The sequence below is a fragment of the Artemia franciscana genome, chromosome 18 (genome assembly GCF_032884065.1).
Source record: "Artemia franciscana chromosome 18, ASM3288406v1, whole genome shotgun sequence".
Classification (NCBI taxonomy): domain Eukaryota; kingdom Metazoa; phylum Arthropoda; class Branchiopoda; order Anostraca; family Artemiidae; genus Artemia; species Artemia franciscana.
Window position 1 is genome coordinate 33,908,413 of NC_088880.1, and position 24,134 is coordinate 33,932,546.

General features: G+C 34.3%; 2 protein-coding genes across 2 annotated transcripts in view; one reads left to right on the forward strand and one right to left on the reverse strand.

The window, feature by feature from the left end:
• The first annotated feature begins 834 nt into the window (after window positions 1–834).
• Window positions 835–12,355, forward strand: LOC136038906 (uncharacterized). The gene is made up of 3 exons (XM_065722386.1): window positions 835–958; window positions 6,298–6,379; window positions 11,891–12,355. Exons 1-3 carry the CDS (start codon window positions 950–952, stop codon window positions 12,301–12,303), a joined length of 504 nt encoding a protein of 167 aa, XP_065578458.1. The 5' UTR covers window positions 835–949; the 3' UTR covers window positions 12,304–12,355.
• A 4,150-nt stretch (window positions 12,356–16,505) lies between these two features.
• The window catches only part of LOC136038907 (phospholipid-transporting ATPase VA-like), a 146,845-nt gene continuing 139,216 nt past the window's right edge, over window positions 16,506–24,134 (reverse strand). Inside the window, exon 22 of the mRNA XM_065722387.1 lies at window positions 16,506–16,766. Within this exon, the coding sequence (XP_065578459.1) occupies window positions 16,721–16,766 (46 nt within the window). The 3' untranslated portion in view covers window positions 16,506–16,720. The remainder of the gene's footprint in view (window positions 16,767–24,134) is intronic.

The window sequence follows — 24,134 nt, forward strand, 5'->3', positions numbered from 1 at the left end:
ATCATGTATTTTTTGCTACTTCTTGTTAAAAATATCAACGAAAGCAGCCGAAGTGAAATCCATTTTCTTCCACATACAAATAAGATGATTCATAAGACTACAATGTACGCATCTATACAAAGGTGGAGCACAATATATGTTAACAAGCCGCTGCAACCTAAACATTTTGAGGGTTGGTACAAACCTCAAGTCTTCCACCCTGCGTACAAATCTGTACCCCAACAGGATGATACTCTTGAAAAAAATACTTTGAACACAATAAGAAAAAAAATAAAGTTCTGTAAGTTCGGATAATTAGGTTCAGATAGATATATAGATAGATAACAAAAGCTTATAGGCCACATACACACAAAAATATCTATAAATAACAAACAAGCATTCCAGATATTTCTACTGTCCAGTATGTCTACTGGACAACATATGTTAACAAGCCGCTACAACCTAAACATTTTGAGGATTGACACAAACCTGAAGTCTACCACCCTGCGCACAAATATGCACCCCAACAGGATGATGCTCTTGAAAAGAATATTTTGAACCCAATAAGAAAAAATAAAGTTCTGTAAATTCGGATAATTAAGTCCAGATAATGTAAACTACAGGCCATGATGAATACACAATACCCTCTAAGCGTTTTAGGGCTTTGTTAAAAAAAAAAAAAAAACACTTTAGAACCATATCAGAAAAAAATGGTTCGTACCATTATTACAATGGTACTCAATTCAGCAGGACAAAAATAGTAAGAAGTGCTTTCATTTACGTCACTCGATTATAACGAATGCCATAAGGCATAAAAACAATTTAAGCGGGACTAATTTTCTCGAGACCAATTTTCCTAAAACTTGTTTGTTCATAATAGAGAATGTCTTGGATATAAAAAGCAAATTTTAAACTTATTTTAATAGTTTCACATCTGCTTTTCACAAGATCGGTGTCAATATAATTAGCTATGCAATTTGTAAGTTTTTTTTCTTTTTTATTGCTTTTCGTACTTTCTATCACTGCTTGTCATGAAAAAAGGATCAAAATCAGGAAAAACAATAAGTATCCTATCATAATCTGAATTGAGCAGAAATCTGCAATATAACTGGCTCTGTATGAGGTTTCTGATTTGGAGGATTCAAGCTATGAGGCTTTCAACCGTTAAGTTGGAGAACCTTTGCATGAATCCCATTCCGACGTTCAGTTCAGTTCAGTTCATAATGCGGTGCATAATGTATGCACCTCGGATCATGAAGAGGCCTTTTTAACTATTAGATAATCGGTAACTAAATGTGTTTGTACAATTTAACATTTCAGGGGGAGTGGATACTATCAAACAAATACAAAGTAGAAACAATAGGGAAAATCTTTTCAAGACAGTGGAAATCAATTCTGTGAACATTCCGGCCCTATGTCCAAGGACCGTCTTCAGCACAATACGAGAACGAGAGAGAAAATATGTATATATAAATAAACTTACATTAAATTGTGAGAATTAAGACTAAATGATGTTTTTTAAAATCTTTTTAAAAACAACCCTAGTATTCTTATTTCAACGAAGTTCAACCAGGACTGACAAAAAGAATGAAGTGAGAATATAAATTCATTCAAACTAAAGAGAACAAAGTGATTAAATGCAATTTCTCAGAGCCAACCTTGCTTTTTTAGCAGCCTGTCTCAAAGGTCTTTTCGTAGCTGGTTCAATACTATTATAAATCGGTTTAGTAAAATATTTTGTTAGATCATTTTTAATTAAATTTGAGTATAAAGAATTTAGTGAGTATTCCCCTAAGTCCCTGTTCAAAGAAATATCATTATTTATTTTGAGATTAATTTCGATTGATTCTCGAACCACCTGTTTTATCCCCAAACCATTACTGATGAGTGAAGATTTTTCAAAAAGTATCGCGTGGGACTGATTATTAAATATATGCCAACCTAAAGCAGAATCAAAGGAGTTGTTGGAACTATTTGAAATTAAATAAAAAAAAACAAGTTTTTTTAACTGAAAGTAAGGAGCGACATTAAAACTTAAAACGCACAGAAATTACTTCGTATATGAAAGAGGCTGCTTCCTCATCAACGCCCCACTCTTTACGCTAAAGTTTGACTCTTTCTCTCAATTCTTCTTTTTAAAACAGTAAAAAACTTTAGCGTAAAGAGCGGGGCGTTGATGAGGAGGCAGCCTCTTTCATATACGAGGTAGTTTCTGTGCGTTTTAATGTCGCTCCTTACTTTCAGTTAAAAAAACTTGTTTTTTTTATTTAATTTCTGAACGTTTTTGAATCAATGCATGTTTTGATTTTGGCTCTCCGCAGAGGAATAATCAAAACGAAATTTGCATATTTTTTTTTTTTTTGGTTCAATGGCTTTCTAATAATTTTGATCGAATGATTTTGAGAAAAAAAGAGCGAGGGACGAAGCCTAGTTGCCCCCCGATTTTTTGGTTATTAAAAAAGGCAACTAGAACTTTTATTTTTTACGAATCTTTTTATTGGTAAAAGATTTACGTAACTTATAAATTAGCTTACGTAAAGAACTTTTGTATTCTCATGTTTTTATTACATATATGAGGGGATTCGCCCCATCGTCAGTACCTCGCTCTTTACACTAAAGCTTAAATTTTATCCCAATTCATTAAGAATGACCCCCTGAATCACAAAAGCCGTAGAATAAGTAGTTGAAATTACTGAAAATACTTTAGCGTAAAGAGCGAGGTATTAGAAGGAGGTGAGCCCCTCATATGGGTAATAATTTCTGTTTGTTTTAAGTTTTATTGCTGTTACTTACTTCCAGCTGAAAAAGCTTTTTCACTTTTATTTTTTAATTGTTTTTTTTTTTTAAATAATGCTAGTAAATCCTGCTCTCCCTTCATGGAAATTTTCTTCTCCCATTACAAATTCTCGAAGGAAAGTTCCCCCAGCATATCCCCCTCTTCTCAACCCCTCCCTCAAACCAAAAAAAAATCCTCCTGAAAACGCCTGTATACTTCCCAATAACCATTACTATATGTAAGCACAGGTCAAAGTTTGTAACTTGTTGCCCCTCCCACGGGGACTGTAAGGGAGTAAGTCGTCCCCAAAGACATAGTTATAAGGTTTTACGACTACGCTGAATAAAATGGCTATCTTAGAATTTTGATCCGTTGACTTTGGGAAAATAATTAGCGTGGGAGGGGGCCTAGGTGCCCTCCAATTTTTTTGGTCACTTAAAAAGGGCACTAGAACTTTTCATTTCCGTTAGAATGAGCCCTCTTGCAACATTCTAGGACAACTGGGTCGAAACGATCACCCCTGGGAAAAAAAAACAAAAAAAAAAAAACAAATAAACACGCATCCGTGATCTGCCTTCTGGCAAAAAATGTAAAATTCCACATTTTTGTAGATAGGAGTTCGAAACTTCTACAGTAGGGTTCTCTGATACGCTGAATCTGATGGTGTGATTTTCGTTAAGATTCTATGACTTTTAGGGGGCGTTTTCCCCTATTTTCTAAAATAACGCAAATTTTCTCAGGCTCGTAACTTTTGATTGGTAAGACTAAACTTGATGAAACTTATATATTTAAAACCAGCATTAAAATGCGATTCTTTTGATGTAGCTATTGGTATCAAAATTCCATTTTTTAGAGTTTTGGTTACTATTGAGCCGGGTCGCTCCTTACTACAGTTCGTTACCACGAGCTGTTTGATTAATGCCTTGTCTATGTCTTTTTTATGCTGTTGTAACCGTTTTTCAAGATTCTGATGGGTCCTGCCGACATAGTAATTTCCACAATCACAGGGTATTTGATAGACCCCTCTTTGGCGAGTAACTGGGGTCTTATCTGTACCGGAATTTAAGAAATTAATGATTTTAAGATTATTAGTTAAGATTAGATATACGGAAGATAGACAATATTCGAGGGCTTATCAGTAGCCTCACATTGTGAAATATCTTCTTCGATTTTACAAGAATGTCTTTTTATTCTACGGTTAATTATTTTATTGACAAAAGGAATGGGTATCCATTACCAAAAAGAACATCTCTGATAAAGTTTATTTCTGCATTTGTACACGAATCGGAGCAAATATTCAGGGCACGATCAATGAGGGAAGTTACAACTGCTCTTTTAACTTGTGGGGGGTGATATGAATTAAAGTGAAATTACATCATCCATATAACGACCCCAATAGATGTGTTTTAAAAAAATAAGAATTTAATGCCCAATTTTCAAGGTTCTTGACATAAATATTTGCCAGTAGCCCGGATAAAGGTGCCCCCATGGGTAACCCATTTTTTGCTGATAAAAAGAATCGCGTTCTCGTTTTCGTTCTTTGTTATAGAAAGGCAGTGTGGTCTTCGTCGCTATTTTAGTGGGTACTATGGTCCAAGGAGCCTTGGAGGTGAAAACATTCCAGGATCCCACAATAGATAATGAACGAAAATCATTTTGGAAAGTTTATTGCGAAAAGAAATTTATGGTGATTTCGAAAAAAGTCTAAAACCCCTCAAAAATGACGTCAGATCCAAATAAAAAAGTGTACCATTGGAACTAGCATGGTTAAAAACCTTATACAGGGAAATTATAATTCCCATCCCTGAACAATAAGGAAAATTACTTTTTTGCATCGGTAGCAGAGTTCTGTCCTGTTTTTTTTTTCTTTTTTTCAGCAGGCCTAGCATGCTACCAAGACATCATACAGAGATGGTTAATGGCTCATTCACAAGCTATTTTCATTCTATGTGCTTTTTATAAAATCCGGCATCTTCAGGTGCCATACGGCATTAAAATGGAACTTTTTGTACCATTTCTAAAGGGATGGGGCTAGCGGGCTACCAAAACATCGTAGATAAATTTTCTATAGCTTATACAAAAGATATTGCTCTTATCTAAATTTTCTGTATAAAATCTACCATCTACAAGTTCCAAATGGCACTAAAATGGCACTATTGGTGCCATATCTCAAGTGGAAAAGCTGGGGCTAGTGGGCATCCAGAATTTCTTAGAGAGATGTTTAATGGCTCAGTTGAAAGTTATTGCTCATGTCTACGTGCTTTTTATCAGTTCTGCCATCCTTAAGTGCCATATAGCACAAAAAACGGCACTCTGGTGCCGCTTCTTAGGTGGAAAAGTTCGGAAGCATAAAACGGTACCATTGCAATAGTTATGGTCCAAAACCCTTAACCCTCAAAAACCTTAACAAGAACCCCTCCCGTATACTCCCCCTCCCAGCCTCCTTGGTAAGTCGCAATAGTCCAATAGGAGAATTCAATAGGAACTCTTTAACACGGTCAGCCAACGATGGGGTTCGCAAAATGATTTTCAAAATATCGAATGTTCTTAAGAGGCAGAAATTCATAGAAGAACAAATAATTGAATCTCAAAATTCCAAATGACTATTCCTTGACACACTCCCTCCCCTCCCTCTCTCCTGAGGGGTAAGGACTAAATTTACTTTTCGATTTTTACATTACAATACTAAAAAAGATATTTTCAAAATTAAGACGAGGGGAAGCTCCCTGTCTCCCTATCTTTCACATACGCCCCCGGATTTATACTCCTATCACAAACTAGGTAAACATTTTAGTGATTATTGCTTTATTTTTTTCGGAAAACCATCCCTCTTAAACTAATGGGTTGTATTTGGCACACACACAAGAGACCATTTCTAGCAGGGAAGCACTCTAAAAAAAAGTAAAAATTTAAATGAACTGTAGGAAAATATATGAAACAAATCAGCCTATTGATATACACCCATATTAAAAGCTAGGTAAGCAATTTTATCGGTAATTGATTTTTTCTCATAAAATCACGCCTCCCTGGCCAATGGTTTGCGCACATGCAGAAATTTCTTTAGGGGAGATTCCAAAAGCGTAGATATTGGTGATTTTTATAAGATAAAAATGCAGGAAACAGTGGAGATAAATACAAATACTATGGGATTTTAAGGGAGGCTGGTACCTCCCTTTAATCAAGGGAGATTAAATCAAGATTAAAATCAAGAGGTTGCAAGCATCAAGCTATGGCCAATTGTAGAAAAAAATAGGACAGACAATCCAAGTGAGTAAGAGGCAAATTTGGCAAAAGTCCTTTTTAGGATTGTATAAAAATGGTGTCATTTCATTTGTTGACAGTTGGGTCTATCTATCATTCGTCCATATGTCATCCCTAGGGCAGAACTAAGATATATAGTCATAGAGCTAAGGGATGAAAGATTGGAGTGATTTTTGGTTGACGCGTAACGGACAATGACCACTGGACATTGTCGTGACATTGACGCGTGATGGACAATGGTTTGGTTGTATAATATAAGTTATCATCTCCTTGTTTTATAGTTTATGGCAATTTTGGCCGTCCTGGCACTTTCAAATGCAGAACAAGAAAAAGACGGCGAAGCCCCGTCAGGAGTTGAAGAAGGTAAATGAACAATTAGTTTATGGGCTTAGTCAATTTGATCTGGAAAGGTTTTACGCAAACAACTTACAAAACATATACACAAACGAACCCTTAACAGGGACTAGAGTCAGTAGCACCATTTTAGGGGGAGGGAGGGGTAGTGGCACCTCGATGTTTTGTCCCCCCTTCCACTTTGTAAAATACATTTTTGGCGTTGCCATTTAAAATTATATTTATTTTTCAATTAAAACAATGAAAAACACAGCAAAATTGTCTCCTATAGATAAATCGTACCCTATAGATAGCAAAAACAGGTTTTGTCCCCCCCCCTACTTTCATTTTCAATGATGTGACACCCCTGATTATTGTCTGTATATTACAGAACGGTAAATGGTCCCTCTCAGAGGTTATGCCATCAAAAAAAATAGGTAGGCTTAGGTCTACTTTAAGTTTTGGAAGAAACAATTTCACAGCAATTTTTTTTTATCAAATTTTTAATTTTTTTTTTGAAAACTCATAAAGATCATTCCTAAAAGCACTATAGATACTATACAATAAATATAGTATAAAAATAAAAAAAGTTTAGGTCTACTTTAAGTTTTAGAAGAAATATTTCACAGCAATTTTTTTGTTAAATTTTTATTTTATTTGCGGTAAAAAACTGTCATTTTCGTATAATAAATTGCCCGTTGTTCCAGAATTTTGCCTGATCCCGTATATACACTTATATACCTAAACAATATCATATATACCTGTACAAATATTAGAAATAATTCTTATAGAAGCAGTTCTAAAATACTTACTTATAGTGTTTTATACTATGTACTTAAATTTTCCAAAGCATGCGTGGAAACTTGCTCAAAAATAAAGTAAGTAGCTACTTGTTAAAAAAATGGACTCTATTCAAAAAATGATTATTCCTGTGAGATTTTTTAGTGATTCGCGGGGTTTCGCTGTAGAAATTCAACAGCAGCAAACGGATTGAAACTCGGTTGAAAAGACCTGACTGTGCCTTTGTGACTCAGGTGAGCAGGGGTGTAATTTTCAATGGGACAGTATGGACAACTGCTCCTCCAGACTCCATTTTTTTCCCCAGCTGGAATTTAGCTTCTGGAAAAAAATCTTGTCAAAACTAAGATAAGTATGCATAATTCAAGCATCCAGTGAAGCAGGTTAGTTTTCTTAAATATTTTTGTTTACCTTTGTGGGATTATATGGCCCATTTTTCGTGTTCCATTTCCATTTGGGAAAATTGGTCCCAGCCTCGCCCCCCCAGGGTTTTGACGAAATTATGCCACTGTGAGTCCGCTAATATTTCTAATGATAATAATAACAAGAATAGACCTGATCTAGTAACAAATCCCTCAATAATTTACTATATTTTAACCATAATGAGGCATAGGTTTAGCAGTAATTTAAACATAAACTTAATATAGCCTATAAATAGATGTAATTTACTTTCACCGAAATCATTCACCTGATAAGCATCAATAAATACCGCCTCCTTAACATGTTGACTTGTTATCCCTATTTATTCAGCTTGATTTACACTTTGTGGTTTTAAATTAGTGGCTTCAAGCTTAAACAAAAATGACAATCATTAGGTTGCATCTCAACTTATCTGCTGTGCCAAGTCCCATCGACGACAATACTCCAATTTTACAGCACTAATGGCAGCATCGAGAGGTTGTGTTCTTGTGTCGGGATAGATTCAAAAACTTATTTTGGGAGGGGAGGAGTTTTAGATTCTCAAAATTCAAGAAAATATATAAAAAAGCAAATTCGCAAGGCCGTACCCAGGGGGAGGGTTAGGGGTTTGACCAACCCCCCTGAAATGTTTGTCCGACTCATAACAATTAATATAAACAAATTTTTGATGTATTTTTAAAGTTCCCCCCACGAAACTAAATCCTTTTGTAGCCCACCCCCCCAGAAAAAAACCCTGGATGTAAATTAAACATTAATTATGTAACAACCTATAAAAATCTGGAGATTTAAGAGGTTAAGAGAAAAAGGTGTGAATCGTTGGTGAAATTTTTAATCTGGAGGGAAAACGTCCGTTTATAATTAATCTGGATATATTAAAGTCAATAAGCTTTGTTTTGCCATTATAAGCTTATTGTGCGGATATTTAACCCCTTCCCCTCCAAAGGCAAAATTTTTTGGGAAGTCTCAACCTTGAGACCCAATAAGTTAGAACCCATGACTCAAACGAAAGAGTAATTTTTTTCACAAACAGATGTTAGGCACTGACTCGTTTTGTGCAATAGCCTAGAGCTAGAACCTAGAGCTAGAGACTTGTGAAACTTAACTAAATCCACTACTAGGCAAAAGGGCCTAACTTAAACCTAGCTAAAACCCGCAACTGGGTAAAAGTGCGCGAACACGTACTTATACGTACTTGCGTACTTTAGTGCTGAATTTAAAAACTCTTAAATTTTGTAAAAGAAAAAGCAGTGCGGCCGGATCTCTCTACAGGCATTTTTATTGGGGGTGGGGGATTGTAAGAGGGGTCCGTATCCGGATATTCATTCTATTACTACTCAACATAGATAACTACGTTGAGTAGTTGGCGGTCATGCTCGCCAAGTAAAAATTGGTTTAATCATTTCCTTAACTGACCGCATTTTTAGAATTTGCTCACCAAAATTTATTGAGGAGGAATTATTGTTGTTAAAAGAGATTTTAATAAGTAATCATTATCCGGGTTGGTTAATTGACCAGATTTTTTCGAAAAGAAGAAAATTTTTTTTAGAATTTTCTGACGATATTCTGGAAACAACAGAAAAGAAAGATGTTTTTTGTTCTCTACCATATGTTCCAGGGTTGAGTGAAAAACTTAAAAGAATTTTACAAAATAATGGCTTAAAGGTAGCTTTAAGAGGTAGTAATACTTTGGCTAGTTTTTTATATTCTGGAAAGGATCGAACTTTCGTAGAGCAACAAAGTGGGGTATATAAAATCCCATGTACTTGTGGAAGCTCTTATCTGGGACGTACTAACCAGAATTTAAAAATGAGATTGCTACAACATCATAATTCTATTTCATCGTCTTTAAAGCAAAATACCAAACCTGAAGATTTCACGTCGGCCCTTTCGGAACATATTTTAATTATCCAAATCATTTTATTTTGTTTGAAAATGTTTCTTTGGTTCCTAGGGACCAAGGTTTAAAGCAAATTTTCAGGGAAACAATCGAAATTAAAAAAAAAAACTTATTCAAGAATAATTCCATAAACAGAGATACAGGTGAATTTGGATTGAATTCATTTTACGATAATTTACTGAGGTCAAATAAAGTAAATATCACCTCACCTAAGAGCTATGACCTCTGTCCACGTAATATATCAGAAAAAATCTAATGAACCGGAACCAAAAAGGTCAAAAAGATTTGCCTCCGTTGTTGCATTGAAAAAAATAAGAGCAGTAAACTATATGTAATTAGTTTATTAGGTATAAATTTTGTTTGTTTTTATTGATGTCTTTTAGTTTTACTGCTGATGATGAACCTGTATATGTGTTTGAAATATCCAGTTAAATAATTTTTATAATCTATTCACTGTCAATTAAAAGGTTTCATCCCTATTTTGAACTGTTTTACTTTTATTACTACTCAATATTATTGGGGGGCAACTGCCCCTCCCCCAAACGATACCCCTGCTTTTTACGGCGTAAGTCTGCTTTTTCCAAAAGATAATCCTCTTCTGTCAAAAGCATTCTGAGTGATTTCAAAATTAGTCCCTTTTATGGCGTATGTCTCCTTTTTCCTTGACAAAGTCTCCCTTTTCCTTGCAAAAACAAAAATATCTTATCTATATATTAATATATATCTTATAGTATAATTAAGTCCATAAACATTGATTTGTCATTATGAGCTTTTTGTGTGGAGATTTAACCCCCTTCCTCCACAGGCAGCATTTTTGGGATGTGGATGGGGGGTTATCAACCCTGGGACCCAATAAGTTTGAACCCATGACTCAATTAAGTCATATTATCCATATTACAAAGTTTTCAACTTTTTGTGAATTATTGGTCTTTTATCTTTGGGGCTTATTTCCAGCTGGGCTATTTCTCTCATGAGCGCTCACAAACAAATACATGAAACTTCTTCAGGTTTTGGACACACTTTTTCTAAATTAGATTCTACAAAATCCTATAAAATTCAAGAACGATAAAAAAAAAACACATCTTAATAACCTCCAAAATACCGAGGTTATTAAGATGTGAGTTTTTTGTCCTTTTCTTTGTTTATTTTAATTTAACTTCATTTTTCTTTTCATTGATAAAGGCTCCCGCACGCGTTAAAATATTCGAATTTTTATTATTTAAAGTTTGTTTTTGTTTTGTTCCACTGTTTTATTTAAATTATACTTTTCTCTCTCTTAAATTTTGTAAAAGGAAAAGCAGTGCGGTCTAAGAAATTATTTACAAAATTGTATGCATTTTTAATGTCGAAGGAATCTAAAGATGCGCACCAAAATTCTGTAGTTTCTTGTAAAAGGAGTACTCTTCCCTCGGGGTAAAGAAAAAGAGCCTGCTATCGTAGGTATGAATGTTTGAGAGGAGGGGGATACAAACTTCACCGTCTATTTGCTTCATTTTACTGATTGGGTTGGAGGTCTTGATAAATATTCTGAATTGCGGATAGGTTAAGCGCTTCACGCTATGATTTTACATGCTCAATACAATCCAACCTATCCCCAATTTTGGGCTATTAAGATTTCGTACTTAATATAAATTGACACCACTACATCTGACAACAAGACTGCGACAAATAAAAGTGCGACGTACGCCGTTTTTGTAACTTTTCAGGAGAGCTAAAAAAACAGAAAAAAGTTTGTCGGCTGTGTTCGCTCTGAATGATGAGACTAATGGAGATAAAGGGAACATATTCTAAACAACCTTTTCATTCCCTTTTTAGTGGTATAAATTAAATTTAGTTATTCCAAACGAATCCAAAATTATTCCTTTTTATAAGGGGCGAATCTCTAGCATTTTCGTTGGGAGGGGGAGGGCGAGAGGGGTCCATATACGGATATCCAAAGGAGCATGGGGTATATAATTTTTTCTCCATATTATTAAGGGCAACTGCCCCTCCCCCAAACGACGCCCTTGATTCTTATGGCGTATGTCTCCTTTTTCCAATAGATAAAGTAATCCTCTTCGATCAAAAGTATTCTGGGTGAATTCAAAATTAATTTGTTTTATGTCGCATGTCTCCTTTTTCCTTGACAAAAAAAGGAGACGAATGTCAGGTCCCTATGTTAAAGCTTGAAAAGATAATCCCCTTCTGTCAAAACTGGCGTATGCCCATTTCATATTTTAGTAGCAGTTTAAGACAGGATAATTATGGCTGCACCATTCGATTCCTCGTCCTGAGCTTACCCACAACACTTACATAACTCATTTTCGACCAAAATGGCATATATTGCAATTTTAATTATCACAGCTGAACAATACATCTGCATGCAAAACAGTATCTATTCATAAATTGCACTTACAAAACTGATTACTATTTTTTTCCTATTTTAGTCCAACCATCTGAATACCCAGTCAACTCTAACGTCAGAAGAGGTAGAAACTTTTATTACGCAGTGTCCAGAAACACCCCAGCCGTCGTGCCCCTATACTCACCATTTGTTTACAATTACTATCAAAGACCACAATACCCAATTGTTGGATACCCAATGAACTTCTACTATGAGCCTACCGATTATAGCCCTCATGGTGCTTATGCTACCCCTAATATCCCATCCGAAGCCATTCGTTTAGCTGATACGGAAAAGGTTCCAGAAGATGTAGAACAAATGCTGGAGAATAACCCAAGGGAACGTTTCCTTTTCTTACAGACAACTCTCATTACATCTGGCAGTACCACATCAACGATCAAGAATCTGTGCAAATTCAACATTTTCTCGTCAGGAACCATATGCTTCAATGGTTAATTTAATTTATTTGTTGATATTTATTAAAAAATAAAAGTTATGATTTGTGTGATATTTTGATATATGACAGCAAACTACATTTATGCATCTTAACAAACTACACACCCTTATCCAGAAGCTTTTTTCTCATACGCTTCATAAGACCAGTTTTTATCCTGAATTGAATCAACCCAAATTAGAAGATTGTAGAAATAACTCCAACGTAACAAGTATACCACAAAAGCTATTTAAAATAATACCATTTAAGGAATCTCAATCCGTCTTCTCTTTTTGGACTGAATACACCTTATATGGATCGAAGAAAAAAGAAGAACCTAATTCCATATACTCTCATTTGTAATTAGAGCATGAGATATTGAACAGCTGTGTGGTAACGACAAAACGACAATATGCGTAAGATATTGATATATATATATATATATATATATATATATATATATATATATATATATATATATATATATATATATATGTATATATATATATATATATATGTATATATATATATATATATATATATATATATATATATATATATATATTTATATATATATATATATATATATATATATATATATATATATATATATATATATATATATATTGTTTAAGCTTGTTGCAGCATGATGAACATGGCCCATAGGAATTTAAACCGCAATTCCGGAAAAAAATTCTGCCTATGAGGAATAGAGATCATCTAAGCAATTCGGAACAGTTTTGCAAAATAGCCTAGGCTAACTGACTATATTTAATGTTTTATCAAATTTGACAAAAAAAAAGTTATGTCGATAAGTGTCTTTCCTTTGAAAAAAATAAAACACTAAAAAAATAAACTGATGTATATTTCTTGCATTAAATTGTATCGCCCGTTGCGGATGTGCCAGGAAAGGAGGCGCCTGCCCTATATTCATTTTAGACGATCAGGGATTGTACATAGCGATACACGCAGTAGATCATTTTGGTGTACAAAAAAAAAATTAAAAGTAAAAATAAAAGCATTTGAATATTGCAAAAAATAATAGCAATTATGTGACAAATGGTAAGAATCTGGGAGAGAATTTGAGTCCAAAGCATTCCCCCAACCTCCCTAAGAAGTGCTCGTTTGCAATCTAATTCCTTTAAGTCCCGTCTTAATTGGTTTTTCAGCTCAACTTGATTTATGAATCATAGTGTTAAGGACCCCTAATTTTGGGGAACAGTCTGAAAAGGAGCAATAATAAAGCTACGTGTATATATCAAGCAATTAAGTGTCTCGTCCGATAGTTGATGTGACGGGAAAATAGATATCTGCCCTCTGTTCCTTTAGAAAATTCACGGGTGGCGCATAGGGAAGTACGCAGTAGATCATTTTGGGGTGTACACTCAACTAATAGTAACAAAAAAGGCATTTTAATTATGCCAAAAATAATGGCAAGTATGTGACAAATTGTAATAGTCTTGTAGAGGATCTGAGCCCAAAACACCCTCCTCCCTCCTGAAGAAGTAACTAATTGTAAAATAGCACCTTTCAGCCCTGTCTTAATATGTGAAGTGGCTGATCTTAATTTATGAATAGCAGTATTAAGGATCCCGAATTTGGGGAATCGACTTGAAAAAGACCAGTAGTACTAATAACGCTACAGTAAGACGCTTTTATTCTTCTTATTCATCTTATTTACGGAGGCAAAGCCCTTCGATTGTTGCTCTACTGCTCAATTTTCTTATTCATCCAAATAAAGGAAAGAACAATCTTGGGTTGTTGCTCCACAGTTTTTGTTGTTCTTTTTATTCATCTTATTAATGTTGCAACGTCCGACTCTTTTCGGAATGGTTACTAGTTTGGAAGTAGAAGAGGACGTGGTGTCTTCGAAACGGTCATAATGTCATAACAGTCATAAACGGTCATAACGCTACAGTAAAACGCTTGTATTCTTCTTATTTATGGAGTCAAAGCCCTAAGGTTGTTGCTATACTGTTCAGTAGTCTTTTTTATTATTCATCTTATTAATGATACAATGTCCAACTACAAGTTCGGAATGGTTACTAGTTTGGAAGTAGAAGAGGACGTGGTGTCTTCTAAACGGTCGAAAGTGGCCCGAGCATGTCACGATTAATGAGGATGGTCAATATGTTTCTTAAACATGTTCATTCCCAAGGTTGTCAACCCTATGGTTTATCACTATTTCTAGTGATTTTTAAATATCCTAAACAAACAAAAAATCACTAAATCAGCATATAAATCACTAGATTATTGAAGGAAAATCACTCAATCCAACAATAAATCAATAAAATCTAGTGATTTATTCCTAACCAGGTGGCAACTCCGTTAATTCCTCATAACATTATTATTGCTAGTGGCCAGCCTGATTCCAGCCCCATCAGCCTTTTTTCGTTTACAGCAAACCAATCCGTAGTTCTGTTTGTCCTCTTTTCTTCCCGAACAACTGTTCTTAAGTATGGTTATGAAGTGTAGGCGCACCGAAAGACAGAGGAGGATTTGCTAGAGAAGTCGTTTCTATATTTTATAACATATAATATTTAACTTTTATATAATTATATATAATATACAATTATTATATATTATTATTATTATAGAATAATAATATATATATAATTACAATTATTATTAGAATTATATAATTATTACAATATATAATTATTATATTTTCGAGAGAAATTACCTACGGATTGTGTCGGATACCCATCTGACTAACCGTATTTCAAACTATCCCGCTTTCTAGGAGTATAATGAAAGAAAGGTTGAGATGGGTGGGACACGTTCTGCAGATGAGGGATGACGGGCTTCCAAAGATAGTCCTTTTCACCCAACCATCTAGGGTCATACAAAAAGCTTGTCGTCACCGAACGGAGTGGGAGGATGTCGTGAGGAAAGATTTAAGGGGAACTGGAAAACATATTATTGGTACTAATTACACTCTCAATAAATCATAAGCTAAGGCTTAGCGTACAGAATATACGGAGCTGGGGGGGGGCAACTCCCTCATTTAAAAAATATTTCACCCTCGAAGCTTTAACGTCACTTTTTACTTACATCTGAAGATACTTGTCTTTTATACATTTGAACTATGCCCATTTTGGTATCATATTCCGAGTTATCCCAAATACAAGAAGAAAATTTCAGCTCTCCCTCTATCCCTGGCTCCTCACAGCAGAGTTTAGATTTGCATAAAACACTTCGGAAATGAAAATCACCTCCTGAAGAAGATAGACCAATAAAATTTGATCTGGGGACGGGTGATGTTCTCTGCCCAAGGCTAGCATTTGCAAAAAATGCGAAAAAATACGGAGGGAGGGTAAATATATTTACCCCCTCCCCCCTCACTTCTAGAAATGAAGACCCCAATGGCGAAGTCAGAATTTTTCCGTCTGCTAGACTTTTTTTTTTTTACATAATACTGGTATAAATAGAGCTGAGTATTGTAACATTTTATTGTGACAAGCAACCAGATAGATGGGTCTGAATGTTCTCTCACTCTACCCGAAAACTACATTACGCTTGGAACTCACTATATTCAGCATTAACTAGATTTAAAAGGAAAACAAACACGAGGCTTCTGAATATTTTCTGGTTGGTTGAAAAGTTCATAAAAAATTCTGACTAGCTCAAATTAGTGCTATTTAAAACTCGATATTAGTAAAATTTATTTTGACCCATAGGGAGAGTATATAGAAATCGTTACTTTTTTTTGTCACTACTTCCCCCAAACCTGAAAAATTAATAATTATCCCGCTTTCTAGGGCTATAATGAAAGAAAGGTTGAGATGGCTAGGCCACGTTCTGCGGATGAAGGATGACAGATTGCCGAGGATTGTCATTTTTGACCAACTATTTGGAGCTACACGGAAAGCAGGTCGTCCTTGTCTGGGTTGGTAGGATGTCATAAATAAAGATTTAAAGGAAATGGGAACTTCCTAGGAGGGTCTAAAAAGGAAGGTTTTGAATAGATTAGGTTGTAGGAGGAGCGTGCGTAGCTGTGTTGGCCTCAGGCGGTTTGGCGCTGCAGTGAACAATTAGTAGTAGTAGTAGTACACACACAGGAGATGGGGTAAAATCTTATTTTTAGGAACTGATTAAAAGGGCTCTTATACCAGAAAGACTGAACGATTTTGGCATGCAGTTAAATTTTATTCGTGCTTTAAACCCCCCCCCCCCCCCCGAATATAAAAAACTAAACGGAACCTCCTCATAAATTGAAAACTGTTTGCATCATTGGATATCTGAGTTTATTTTGATCAATATAACCATGAACACACAAATATCTAGGTAGTTTATGTGCAACCCTAGAAAACGATTGTATAAAAGTAAATTTGCACCTAATAATATACAACAAATCTGTTTTAAATGAAAAATAAATAGACTCGGTAACGACAAGACGCTTTTTAACAATGAACAATTTTGACACTTATAATTGCACTTTTATAGATTTGGGGTGACACGTCGTATTACCTTCATCTCGGATGATCTGAAATGAAATACAAGACATTTTCAAAATTTAAATGCCCAAAGCGTAAACATTTCAAAAATAAAAAACAAAATAAACTTCAATGCTTTCAAAAACTACTAAGCTTTGATGGAATAACCACATAGACAGATTGTTGAGCCAAGTGACACTCGGAGCGACGGGTAAAAAAGGCACTTGTTCTTATTTGATGATTATAAGTGGATAAAGGAGACATCAAAATCAAAATCCTAAATATCCAGAAATGTTGACAAAAAAGCACAAAATATACAAGGTTATAACACTTTTAAGTTCCAAATCAAGACAGATGAAACTTTGCACAAAGGGACACTTGCAGAAGAAGGCAAGGAGGGTGTCTACCAAGACACTGTGCTGGGTAGAGAATTTAGAGTGGCGAAACCCTATATAGGCCAGTGTATTCTCCTGATGAGCCCTTATATTGGGTGTTGCCTCTGAATTATTTGTCTATATTATTTTTTCTATTGTTTGGTGAATGACGACTTATACTTATTGACGACATGACTGCCTGTCCATGGATTGTTCTTTATGGTTGATTGTGTGTGGCTATGCTGTTTGACCTATGTGATTGTATGGATGAGTAGGGTTAAGGCCTCATTCAAGTGCTTGTCTATATTAATCACTAATTTAGGAAAACAGTCTTTCTTTTCTCCTTCTGTCTCTCTCTCTCTCTCTCTCTTTTTTTTTTTTTTTTTTTTTTTTTTGTGTTTGTGCTGTTGCATTGGTGATTTCTCTTTTCATGATATTATTCCAGGTTGGATCCAGTGCTGGTGGAGGAAATTTTATTAGTTTTCTCCCCGACAGACCTTTACCCTGGTCCAGGTTTTTAACCTGATATTGTTAATTATTGGTGAGATGGCACTTGTGCAAATTTCATGTTCTTTCATGTTTTTGTTTATGTATTTATTGACCTATTGACCTTGGCATGTTTTTTGGACTTTGATTGTTGGATTTTGATTTGGATGTTGGTTTGTTTTGGATTTATTTTCAATAACTTTTTATGCAACAAAACACAAATATTAGCCTCAGAACTCGGAACGATTTTTTGAAAGTTAGTAAGTGTAAAAGTCGTTGTTTTCTTTGCCAAGATCATTTTGTCCCACGGACTTCTGTTAAAAGTACATTGTATAATAAAAATTTTGCATGCAAGTTACGTGGTAATGTTAATTGTAGAACAACCAATGTAATTTACCTATTAGAATGTAATAAATGCTGCCTACAATATGTAGGGGAAACAACTAATAATATATATAAAAGATTTTCTGGACATAAGACAACAGTTAATAATGAAAAAACCAATAACTATCTAGTTCAACATTGTAATAATGGTAAATGTTCCATATCAGATATAACTGTCACAATTTTAGAAAATTTAGAATTAGAAAATTTAAATAAACAAGAGAAGAATAATAGACTACGTAAACAGGAGGATTTCTGGATCAATACTCTTGGTACAGCTTATCCTTTTGGGCTAAATGATCGTGTAGCAAAATATGGTGACATGTCTCATGTTGTTGTTAAATGTATTGATGGTTCTATGGACAATCCTTCTTTTACTTGTCCTACTAAATGTAAAAAACGATCGAGAGGACATAGGAAAAATAATAGAAAAAATGAATTAGATGTACATATGCTTTCTATAGATCTATGCCAGCTACTTGAATCTAGGGGTATGATTTCTGTAATAAAATGTCTAAATAATTTATCCAAGAGGAATTTAATCAAACTTTTCTGGATTGTTAAGAATAATACAGCTCTTGATTATAATTTTAAAGTAATATGTGATACAATTTGCATTATAACTAAAACGAAATTTATTTCAAAAAAGAAAAAGTTCGATAAGATTAGTAATAAGGATAACAGATTATATTTACCTATTAATTTTACTTGTAAGCAGATTGAAGATATTAATTTACCAGAAATCTTAAATCAGCGGCATCTGAAACAGGCCCTTCCTAGTAATTTGAATTATAATGATAGTCCAGTTTTAACTTATAAATTTTCAAAAACTATTGGGCAAATTATTTTTAATTATAATTTAATACTAAAAAGACTAGATAGTGATATAAATTGGAAACCGGTTTGTAATTGTAAGCAACTTGGTCCATTTGTAAATCCTACTTACAAACATGTTATAACAGGGGACTTGTCAATAATAAAGCAAGATGATCTTCAAATTATAATGAATAAAGGGGCTAATTTCCGTCTTTCTCATCATCTGAAAACATCGAGTGTTCTTGATGGCTTGGAAAATGATTTTGATTTATTTATTGATAAGTGGTGTAAGAAAGAGAATAAAAATAAAGAGAGTTTTCAAAGTTGGAAGAATTTAATTATTAGTAGAATAAGAAATAAAATATATTCTAACTTAAAAAATAGTAACACTAAATCATTATTTTATAATGCGAAGATTAAACAAGCAATTGCTAATCTAAAGAATGAATTTGTAATTGTGCCAGTGGATAAAGCTAATAATAATTTTGCCATAATTTGTCAGAAGCTGTATTGTGATATCTTAAAAAGGGAGTTATGCACAACTAATGTTTACGAAAAGGTAAATATAGAGGATGAGAATTTAATTGAAAAGACTGAAGAAATACTTTTTAAAAATTTTAATATTAAAATAAATGACAATGATAAAAAGTTCCCTTTCCTATATTGGACTGTAAAATTTCATAAGAATCCCCCTAAACCACGGTTTATTGCTGGAGCAGCTAAATGTCCAACCCGCATTGCTGCTACTGACCTCTCTTTAATTTTAAAGGAAATTGTAAATAAACTTAAAACCTATTGTTCTGGTATTAAAAAATTTTCGAATTTTAATCCATATTGGAGTGTTAATAATTCACTGCAGGTGATACGATTCTTTAACAATGGTTTCAGCTAAAAGAATTGAGTCTTTCGATTATGCGACAATGTATACTAATTTATCACTTAATGTAGTGTTTGATAATTTAAAAACTGTTATCAAGAAATCTTTCCTCTTATCTAGTAAAAGGTTCTTAAAAATAGACATTTATAATAAAAAAGCTATATGGACAAATTGCTTTAATACTACAGTTAACTTGAGATGTTACAGCTTGGATATGATTTTTGAGTTATTAGAATTTGTTTTATACAATACTTATATAAGATTTGGGGGTGATTTGTACAAGCAAATTGTGGGAATTCCCATGGGGGGGAATGCCAGCCCATTTATAGCTGACTTGTTTTTAAGTCAACTAGAATATAAATATATGATGGATAGGAATAATCCAATTAATTTAAAACATGCTTTGTCAAATAATAAAAGATATTTAGATGATATTTTGGTCTTAAATTGTAAGGATTTCATTGATATTTCTAAAAATATATATCCATCAGAGCTTATTCTTGAGCCTAGTCATGGCGCTGGTCATGAAGATCATTTCTTAGATTTAAATATTAATATTTGTGATAATAATAAATTAAGTTTTAAAATGTATAATAAAACGGATGATTTTGATTTTGAAGTGATTAATTTCCCATTCCCTGAAAGTAATATACACTCAAATATCACATATTAAGTGTTTTTCTCACGGTTACTTCGTTATGCAAGGATTTGTAGTAATTATATTGATTTTAAAAATAGATGTAAAATCTTAAGCCAAAAATTGATGTCACGAGGTTTTTCTGCAAATAAATTAACTTGGCAATTTAAAAAATTTAGTTTTCATTATAACGAACTTTTAAATAAATATCAAAAGAATTACCTAGAAATACTTAAAGAAATTTTCAACTAATTTCGGAGGTTCGAGAAATGTTGTCGCAGCGCCATTTATTTTGAATTGTGTTTCTAATTGAGCGGATTTTCTTAAAAATTAGCCACATGGTAAAGATGAGTTCTATAATTGTTTAGTTTATTCAGGTTTTTTGCAATGTGTTAATATTTGTGATTTGGTAAAATTTATAATATTTAGTTTACCTATTGTTGCTAAAGGGAGGGATATATTAACAGGATAAGCTTGTTTTGGTTTTACTTGGTTGTTTTACATTTGCTGTTTTTTTTTTCTTTCATAGGCATATGTTTTGGGGGTGATACCTGACGCGGGGATGCCATGGATATTCTGTGGTAGCCACAACACTGTGCTGGGTAGAGAATTTAGAGTGGCGAAACCCTATATAGGCCAGTGTATTCTCCTGATGAGCCCTTATGTTGGGTGTTGCCTCTGAATTATTTGTCTATATTATTTTTTCTATTGTTTGGTGAATGACGACTTATACTTATTGACGACATGACTGCCTGTCCATGGATTGTTCTTTATGGTTGATTGTGTGTGGCTATGCTGTTTGACCTATGTGATTGTATGGATGAGTAGGGTTAAGGCCTCATTCAAGTGCTTGTCTATATTAATCACTAATTTAGGAAAACAGTCTTCCTTTTCTCCTTCTGTCTCTCTTTTTTTTTCTTCTTTTTTTTGTGTGTGTTTGTGCTGTTGCATTGGTGATTTCTCTTTTCATGATATAAGCAAATTTTTTTGATGAGTTTCCTAAAGATTTTTTGTACCCCCCCATCCCTAAAAAATCTCTCCAAACAAAAATCTTGGATGCACCCTTGGCGCCTACAACCCTTCAAACGACAAAAACACATGAGAGCAGCATAATTTCGCAATATGTTAAAAACCTTTGCCCTTTTACAAAATACTTATTAAAAATAAAAATAATTTTGCAGGAGAACCCAATAAAGATTGGTACCCAGCACTTACCCAGTACCAATAAAGATGTTTCTCTGATTTCCAATCTTAATCAGTTTAAACATTAATTAGGAAGAAGAAAAAATAGCACTAACATTGAAAAATCTGCACACAGATACACAAGCGTTCAACAAATATTGAAAAGGTAAACTATGTTAGCGTTTGTACTTAATTTTGGAAAAAGACATGATGCAACTCCTTTTCAACAATTATATTCTGAGTGCTCATAATCAAACACCGAGGAGCTAGCCACTCTTAATAAAGAATCTAACTCACTCAATAATTTCGTTAAAAAAACCGATGAATTGAATCCCTCCCACCCCCCCCAAAAAAAAATAACGACTTCATTACCTCATAAACGGCCACCAAATAATGACAATGTCACTATTTATTCGAGCCCATTTCAATGCGACACTTGCTTCATCCCGAATAGCACACTCCCCCACGCCATCTTCAACGCACTTTGCAACACACATATTATTAACATTCTACTGTACACGGCACACTCTCGCCAAGTTTGGCACACACCCCAAAGTTTGCACAATTAAAAGTGGATCACCCCTCATATAAATATAACGATCGTCAAACAATGGCAGAACTAGGATTTTTTTTGTCTTTTTTCATGAGAATTTTTCATGAGAAATCCACTTTCTTTTATGTATGCATGAGAGATTGTGATTGAGGATTGAAAAATAATCTATTACCTAAGAGGCATAGTATAAGGGTTTGTTTGTCGGATTTTATTTCATTCTGGTCTCTTTTTGGAAATATAACTGGTATACTATTCAAACTTGATCAGTGGTGTTTACTGGACTGGGGGGGGGGGGTCCCCTAAATTTTGCATAGTATATTTTTTTTGTATTTTCATTGACATTTTGCGGGGCTATTTTCGTCAAAATATAAAAAAGACCCCTTCCCCTACATTTCCGTAAATTGATGCAACTAAACTAGATATATAAAATTTTATAAAGCATAATCTTAGACTCACGAGAACAGCTATAGAAAATTTCCCAGTCTCTCCCCCCCCACCCCAAAAAGTCGGATATACACAAAAAGCCTATGAGGAGGAACTTTGCGAGTGAGTAGAAAGCGAGCCCTACAAGTGAGCTTCAGCGTACCCTGTGTTTACAGACGCGTGAATGATCTATGTTTCTCGTTGATATATTCTGTGAAACGTATTATTCGACCCCCTTCATGGTTGTCATTGGAGAAACATATTAGGCAGTCTGAATACTGGCGCTCACAATTCTACGGTCTACGGTTCTCTTTAAAGGAACACATTCGAACTGAACGTAACTTCTCTTTATCGGCTGATCCAAAATTTGAATTTCATGAACATTTGTCATTTTTATTCTCTCCTTTTTTCCTCTTTCCGGAGTAGAGGGTTTAAACGAACGTAGACAGAGAAAATCAAACATGATTTTATAGATTGGTTAAGTGGAAACTTATCTTAAAATATTACGAAAATCAGGAATTTACTTTCAAAAATTTATCTTAAAAGCTTATAAAATTTAAAATATTTACAAAATTTAAAATTTTAATTATATTCAATAAAATATTTACAAAAATCAAATATTTGTCTTAAAATATTGCGAAAAATCAGGAATTCAATTACTAATGAAAAGAACTCCATATGTAGTTGGCAGCAGCAGTTATGGCAGCAGCAGGCGCAAAAAAACAAGAGCTAAGAGCTCATTTGGCACTTGTGACGAGGCAAGAAGAGCTAAGAGCCAAGAGCTCATATGGTATGAGCTCTAACAAAATTCTAAGAATCAATAGATTGATTTAAAAGGAAAATCAGAGGCTTAATGCCGGTCAGGATTTAAAATGAGAGCTCTGAGTCACGATGTCCTTGTAAATATCAAAATTCATTAAGATCCAATCACCCACTCGTAAGTTATAAATACCTCCTTTTTTCTAATTTTTCCTCTCCCCTTAGCCCCCCAGATGGTCGAATCTGGGAAAACGACTTTATCAAGTCAATTTGTGCAGATCCCTGACACGCCTACCAATTTTCATCGTCCTAGCACGTCCAGAAGCACCAAACTCACCAAATCCCTTAACCCCTCCCCCCGAACTCCCCCAAAGAGAGCGAATCCAGTACGGTTCCGTCAATCACGAATCAAGGACATTTGCTTATCCTATCCAACAAGCTTCATCCCGATTCCTCCACTCCAAGTGTTTTCCAAGATTTCCCCCTTCAACCCCCCCCCCCCCCCCAATGTCAAAAGATCTGGCCGGGATTTGAAGTAAGAGCTTTTAGACATGAATTCCTTCTAAATATCAAATTTCATTAAGATCCGATCACCTATTCGTAAGATAAAAATACCCCAATTTTCACGTTTTCCAAGAATTTCAGTTTCCCCCTCCAATTCCCCCCAATGTCATAGGATCGGGTCGGAATTTAAAATTAGAGCTTTAAAGCACAAGATCCTTCTAAATATCAAATTTCTTTAAGATCTTGTCACCCTTTCGTAAGTTACAAAAACCTCATTTTTCCAAATTACAACCCCCCCTCAAACTTCACCAAAGAGAGCATATCCGGTCCGGTTATGTCAGTCACGTATCTTAGATAGGTTTTTATTCTTCTCATCCAGTTTCATCCTGATCTCGCGAAGAGCTAACATTGTTAGATTGTTAA

Coding starts and splice junctions, on each gene's coding strand:
- LOC136038906 (XM_065722386.1), top strand. Junction 6,380..11,890: donor CCCGTCAGGAGTTGAAGAAG/GTAAATGAACAA, acceptor TTCCTATTTTAG/TCCAACCATCTGAATACCCA.